The sequence below is a fragment of the Asparagus officinalis genome, chromosome 10 (genome assembly GCF_001876935.1).
Source record: "Asparagus officinalis chromosome 10, Aspof.V1, whole genome shotgun sequence".
Taxonomy (NCBI): domain Eukaryota; kingdom Viridiplantae; phylum Streptophyta; class Magnoliopsida; order Asparagales; family Asparagaceae; genus Asparagus; species Asparagus officinalis.
In genome coordinates, this window is record NC_033803.1 from 6913027 (window position 1) to 6920756 (window position 7730).

The 7730-nt window shown below is 36.0% G+C and overlaps 1 protein-coding gene across 1 annotated transcript; it reads left to right on the forward strand.

The window, feature by feature from the left end:
• On the forward strand, positions 514-2952 carry LOC109825889. The gene has a single exon (XM_020392800.1). It carries the CDS (start codon positions 2019-2021, stop codon positions 2622-2624), a length of 606 nt encoding a protein of 201 aa, XP_020248389.1. The 5' UTR covers positions 514-2018; the 3' UTR covers positions 2625-2952.

The window sequence follows — 7730 nt, forward strand, 5'->3', positions numbered from 1 at the left end:
AGCCTGCAGAGATTGCCCTGACGTCACAAAAGTGGAGTCTAGATACATTTCACCTAGTTTGAAAATCTACTATTACAACTGGCTACCAATATGGTGCTTTTATCAATTTGAAAGCCATCTCTTTGTAGCGCATATTGGCCGTTCGTGCTCAAATTTCTATTCTGGGACAAAGTTATGGTTGCTCTTTTGTGGAAAGATAAATGAAAATTTATGTAGCTTTAAAAGCTTTATCTTCTCAAATTGTATTGGCCTTCTCAAAATATATTTAAATTTGTGTTATATTTAAATTTATTGAAGTTATAGTTTCTATGACAAACTATACATGCTACCTCTCTCTCCTTTTGTTAGAAGTACCCCACACATGTTTCAGTAATTTGATTTGATGAACTACTACTTTTTTTTCCTCCTTTTGCATTTTATAATAGGGAAAGTTGAAGTACATAAGTTCTCTATTTGGCTCTTTGCAGGTTTTTCTCTACCGGTTTCTTTAAAGGGGAGATTCCACCTAAGTTCTAGTGGATATTGGTGGCAAGCTATTACATATGGACCCAAATGCAAAGCTAAGTGGATCTTTACTTAAAAATTGTAATCACATGTTTCCTGGAATTAGTCTCTCACGTAATCATTCTGCGCATTTGATATTTGGGGTTGGTTAATAAACTTAGCGACTAACTCATCTCTGTTTGAGCATCATCCCCTGATGTATTTTTCAAGTTGGATGGTTGGTTTTGGCCAGGGAAATATGAAGGGGAAGATCTTGAATGTTTTGTTTTAGTATCCTACCTTTTTACATTGCTAACCTAAACTTCAAAGCTAGGAAACTGGCATTCCTCCCTTCACACATTAAATTTGCTTCCAAATTCACAAACTTCCATTTTCGCTATCGATATTTGTGTTCAAGCTACTATAGGTTCGTTTCGAATAATAACGACTAATATGAAAAACAATAGTAGGTCGAATAATTTTAGAAAATAAAGGTGTTTCTCTTAGTATTTGCATAGACTAATGACAACTCTGTTTAAATTTTCTTCTCCTTAATATGAAAAACCTACTAACCATTTCTTAGCTGTTTTCATAATTCAAAATCCAAGTCCAAACTTAATATTTACGTAGACCATTGACAACCCTGTTTAGTCCAGATACCCAGGGAGAATGGCTGTTGCAATGTCCCTTTCACGCAAAGCTGTTGGTCCCATGGTCCCCTCAACCTTTCCCTTTTCTTTTCTCTTGTCCATGAAGCCTTTCTTTTTGAAGATCAAGTCTACATTTGCCCAACTCTCCCATGGATCTAAACCTTCTCTTTTATGGTCATACAGTGTATAGTACTTTTCTTTTTCTTTTTCTTTCTTTCTTTTTTTTCTTTTTTTTTTTTTTGAATCACAACGGTCAATTATTTTGGAGAGGGTTACGATTCGTCTTAAGTGAAAAGGGAGAATAGTTGTAATTTATAGAGAACACGATGAACGATAGATTTAAAATGAATCACAAGAACCTACATATTAATAAATTGTGAGTGCACAACATATACATTTTTATTAGCACTTAAACTTCCTAGTTTCCAAACAGAGTTGTATTTATGTTGTTCGTATTTGTACAATAGGAGTTGTATATTCCACACTTACATAAGAGTAGATGTGTCATTCTATACTGTACCGAAATACTTGCAATTAATGCTATGTAATGTGACATGCCCATGACAAATACTGCTAACTGAGAGATAACTCAATTTGACCATTAGAATGTCTATTTTCTAATAAAAGAGTTGAAGGATAACATTTGACTGACCCCCTTGTAGTAGAGAGGTTATATCTGCAATTAATGCTTAATATTATCTTTCCAATTGTCCTTAATTTTTTCTTTCTATAAATAACCTTTCCTCATCCCAACAGCTCATCACAGGGTTTTCTTCTCTCTTGGGAGGTTCCAACCTCTCGAGAGCTTAGAAACCCTTCTCCCTTTCTATACTCCAACAAGTTACCTTAAAAAACTATCAATCTATCCCATTTCAATTCCATCCCATGGAGCTCCACTCTCCTGCAGCAGCTAAAAGACTATGGAATTTCTTCCGAGTCGCCTACTTCATGATGAGGAAGGGCCTAATCTCCAAGCGAAAGCTTGTAATGGACATGAACCTCTTTATGAAGAGAGGCAAAATAATGAGCAAAAACCTTAGAAAAAACCTCATACATCATCATCATCATCATCGGCGATCAAGTGGCTATGGCTTCAGCCTGCAAGAGTATGAGTTCTCTTGCTCCGACAGCCCCAACCCTGTTTTTTTCCACTCAAAGCGCCGACATAATCACCACCATTATTTTCCTTGCCTCAATTCCAATGCTGTTGAGGATTCTGTTGAGACCCCAAGTCATGCACGTGCGGTGCCAAGGATTGAATACTCTCCATCGCCATCACCATCGCCATTGCCATTGCCATCGCCATCGCCATCGCCTTTTTCTGTAAGAATATCGAATTTCTCAGACGAGGAAGATGGAGATGAGAGCATGAGTCGCGAGGAGGTTGATGACGAGGCTGAGCAGTTTATCAAGAGATTTTATGAACAGCTGAGGGCTCAGAAAAGTATTGCGCTGATAGAGTATCAAGAGATGTTGGCGCGAGGATGCTAAGTTCGAATACATACATATGTACATTTGTTATGTATGTACAGCATATTCATGCATGCCCCTACCTATAAGGTGTTTTCGTATATGCAATTCAAAGGCTTCCAGCATTTTTAGTTTGGGAGACGGCTTTGATGCGCATATTCTTGTGTTGGATCAGTGTTTTATTGTTTGTTTGATTGTGTTGTAAGGTGAAGGGTATTGTGTCAGTGTGTTTGGATGGCATTTTCATTTGTAATTTGTAATGTTGATTGGGTGTTCTCTTATTTTCTGAGTGACCCATGAGGGATTGAGTTTGTAATAATATGGTAATATTTGCTTGATGTGAACCTCATTTTATTGTTGTAGGGTATATCTTGTTTTTACTCTTTTCACCCTTTCATGATATAATTAATCATCTTATTATTATGCTGTTGTTAGTCTCTTGTTTTCAAAGTGTGCTTGGAGAAGTGCAAACATATTTGCATAGCAAGAATATTCATATATGTTCATATGTGAAAAATTGCTTTTTTTTTAATCTTTTATTCATTTCTTAGTTCATGAATGCCTCTTTGTGTTTTTTTTCCATTAGCATTCCTTAATTTATGGAATGATGAGATGAATTTCCCTTATTGTTTATTTCTGAAATATTGGGATGCTTGTAGGTCCTTTTCTTGTGGCCCTTGTTTTGGTAGGAGCGTGAAACTTGGAGTGCTGGTGATGGTTTTGTTTTTAGAGGCTGGAATAGGTCCCAAGCTTAGCTAACTTATGCCTTTTGTCTTTATTTTACCTTTTTTTTTTCTGTGGTTCTTGTATATTTTAAAGACCCCACTATGTATCATCATTGTCTTTGGAGCGCATTGCGCATCTGATAAAGCTTGTAACCAGACTTTGGTATGATTTTCCTTCAAATTTGATTTTTGAAATACTAACTTAGCCATAGACTAAATTTGATGGATTAAGAGGAAGTGGGTTGAGCACATATTTTTTTTCCTTGACATCAGAATATTGATCTCTTCCTTTATTTAGGGCGCGTTTGGTTGTAAAAGCCCCTTGGTGAAAGCCTGACAAAAAGGTAAGTTTTTGTCAGCTTTCAGCCTAAAACGCCTCTCAAAAAGGCGTTTTTAGCTGAAAGCTGACAAAAAAGCTCTTTTTGTCAGTAAAACAGGTCCTTTTGTCAGGCTTTCACCAAGCCTATTATACAACCAAACGGACCCTTAGCTTCTGAACCAAGGTTTTCCTTGATTGTAGGAGACGCTCATGGACCTCTGATGAACTACATGTTGTTAGAGTATGAAGCATTTGTTGCTCATCACAAAACAGGCGTACTTCCTAAATGCACATATCCTAAGCTATAAGTAAGCTCAAAAATAAAACTTCCAAGATGAATAATAATAATTGCGTTATATTTTTCTACAACTCACACGTGTGGGCTCCTTCTTTGATGAGTTATCAATTTTGAAAAAAGTTAACTATGTTCGACATAATACTTATCTCTCTTGTAGTGTAAAAGTAACGTAATAAGTGGAATAGTGTAGTGGTCGCTACTCTTTTTAGATATGCAATATTAGTAATGAAATTTATTGGTTCTTAAATTCAGGCTCTAAAACACTTAACATGCATGTTGGTGATTCTAGTTTAGGATCAAAGCCCACATGAAAGTTTCTTTTTGGTTTTTCATTACTTATCGGATATTTATTAGATGTCGGTGATAAAATCATATTTGCACCAGATTACAAAGTTCTTCAAAAGAATGAGAAAAAATTAAATGATATTGTTGATGACTGTAATCAAACATCGGGTTTAGGTTAGGGTTATGAGAGTGTTTAGGGTCCTCAAACTTCTTCAGATGACTGGTTTCGGAGCCCACTGTTCTTTCCTGTGCATGAAAAACTCGTAAGAGGACAGAGTTGGGTTCTTCTCCTCCGACAATCAAGTCAGTATTTTGATCTTGATTGTGGAAATAAGATAAGTTGTATATTTAGTTAGTCTAAGTAGTCAAAAAACAGAAGAAGTTTGTCATGCTCCGGGCCCACGGGCCCGTTGGCGGATGCAAGCCGTGGGACCCACCGAAAGCAACTCGATGTTGGCTAAAGTCCACTGTCAAAATGCTAGCACTGGTTGTTCTTGGGCGCATTGAGCTTTTTCTCTATTTAAACCACTAACATTTCTTCATACTAGTCAATGTGAGATTAAAGTGGGGGTGTCACAATCACCTCACCATACAAAGACGACGTCCTCATTGTCACGACATAACAATTGGCACATCTCAGTGTCATTGTCAGGCGATGTGGACTCTAGAGGTGGCTCCTACAAGCTCTAGAGGTGGCTCCCACCGTATCCATGTTGTGTAGCACTTAGTCTCGTATAACACTTAGCTCCATACTTCCGGCTGGCAACGGCTCTGATACCATTTGTCACGCCCCAGGCACACGGGTCCGTTGATGTAAAGTACTATTTTTTTAAGTTAATGAAGAGTTTCATAACTGAAGGTAGTAAAGAGTTATAATTGGGTTATTATAATTACAATTAATATGGGAGTTTAGAAATCCAAAACTCATAGAAACTTTAAAAAAAACTCACACCTTTTTGGCCACCGAAGCCATCTCCGACAACATTGGACAATCTCCGACCATCCTTGAGCTAGGGTTTTACCAACAATGGCTAATCTGGTCGTCGAACCCAACCCAAATCAAATGGGTTCTGGGGCATCGAGAAAACAGAGGGATGAGCTAATGTTCTGGTGTTCTGGGGAAGAAATAGGATTTTTTAGCATAGATCCTTACAACTAGATTAGTTTCCTTTTAAGTCCAATCTCTTTTTAAATAAAGGGAAAAATGCTTCCAGCCCCCAAAAGCTAAGAAAACGTGCTTCCCACCCCCAAGACTTTGTCAACGGGTGTTTTTCCCCCAAAAATAAAGAGTTTGTTCTCTGAGCCCCCAAAACACAAAACCCAAGCGATTAAAATATGAGAAGACCATAATACCCTTCTCTCTCTCTCTCTCTATCATGATGTACTGATATGATAGTTGAAATGACTGACGGTGATTATTTTATTATTTTTGTTTTTTATTATTTTCGTTGTTGATGAGGGGGAACTAACTATTTGTATTGGGAGATTGTTAAAGTTAGGGGTTAATTGTTAAGATTACGATTTAATTGTTAATGTTACGGGTCAATTGTTAAGGTTATGGATCCCTTCTCTCTCTCTCTCTCTCTCTCTCTCTCTCTCTCTCTCTCTCTCTCTCTCTCTTTATCATGATGTTACTGTGATGATCTTGAAATGATTGAAGGGGATTCTTATTTTATTATTTTTGTTTTTTATTATTTTCTTTGTTGATGAGGAAATTAATTGTTTTTATTTGTATTGAGAGATTGTTAAGGTTACAGGTTTAATTGTTAAGGTTACGGGTTTAATTGTTAAGGTTACAGGTCAACTGTTAAGGTTACGGGTCAATTGTTAAGGTTACTGGTCAATTGTTAAGGTTACGGGTCAATTGTTAAGGTTATGAGTTTAATTGTTAAGGTTACGAGTTTAATTCTTAAGGTTACGAGTTTAATTGTTAAGGTTACGGGTCAATTGTTAAGGTTATGAGTTTAATTGTTAAGGTTACGGGTTTAATTGTTAAGGTTACGGGTTAATTATTAAGGTTACGGGTTTAATTGTTAAGGTTACAGGTTTAATTGTTAAGGTTACGGGTCAATTGTTAAGATTACAGGTTTAATTGTTAAGGTTGCGGGTCAATTGTTAAGGTTACGGGTTTAATTGTTAAGGTTACGGGTCAATTGTTAAGGTTACGAGTTTAATTGTTAAGGTTATGGGTTTAATTGTTAAGGTTACGGGTCAATTGTTAAGGTTACGGGTTTAATTGTTAAGGTTACGGGTCAATTGTTAAGGTTACGGGTTTAATTGTTAAGGTTACGGGTTTAATTGTTAAGGTTACGAGTCAATTATTAAGGTTATGGTTTAATTGTTAAGGTTATAAGTTTAATTGTTAAGATTACAGGTTAATTATTAAGGTTACGGGTTTAATTGTTAAGGTTACGGGTCAATTATTAAGGTTATGAATCCTCCTCTCTCTCTCTCTCTCTCTCGAACTCTCTCTCTCTCTAACCTTAACAATTAAACCCGTAATCTTAACAATTAAACCCGTAACATTAACAATTAACCCGTAACCTTAACAATTGACCCGTAACCTTAACAATTAAACCCGTAACCTTAACAATTAAACTCATAACCTTAACAATTGACCCATAACCTTAACAATTAAACCCGTAACCTTAACAATTAAACCCGTAACCTTAACAATTAACTCGTAACCTTAACAATTAAACCCGTAACCTTAACAATTGACCCGTAACCTTAACAATTATTAAACCCGTAACCTTAACATTTGACCCGTAACCTTAACAATTAAACCCGTAACCTTAACAATCTCCTAATACAAACAAAAACAATTAGTTTCCTCATCAACAATGAAAATAATAAAAAATAAAAATAATAAAATAACAATCTCCTTCAATCATTTCAAGATCATCACAGTAACATCATGATAAAGAGAGAGAGAGAGAGAGAGAGAGAGAGAGAGAGAGAGAGAGAGAGAAGGGATCCATAACCTTAACAATTGACCCGTAACCTTAATAATTAAATCGTAACATTAACAATTAACCCCTAACTTTAACAATCTCCCAATACAAACAGTTAGTTCCCCCTCATCAACAACGAAAATAATAAAAAATAAAAATAATAAAATAATCTCCGTCAGTTATTTTAACTATCATCTCAGTACATCATGACAAAGAGAGAGAGAGAAGGGTATTATGGTCTTCACATATTTTAATCTCTTGGGTTTTGTATTTGGGGGCTCAGAGAACAAACTCTTTATTTTTGGGGGCAAAACACCCATTGACAAAGTCTTGGGGGTGAGAAGCATGTTTTCTTGGCTTTTGGGGACTGGAAGCATTTTTCCCTTAAATAAAAGAACCAATATTGTAGGAAAAATTATATTAAGCCCGTAAGCTAGAAACGTTTGATTTAAGACCCTTATTTTTCTATAAAAGAAAAGATGATTTTTTTTAGCAAACCTCATGGCAACCAGGAATATTATTTTCATACCCATAATAATTTATGTT

What these genes read in the sequence shown, in the direction of transcription:
- LOC109825889 (XM_020392800.1), top strand. Translation starts at nt 2,019, where the DNA reads ATGGAGCTCCACTCTCCTGCAGCAGCTAAAAGACTATGGAATTTCTTC.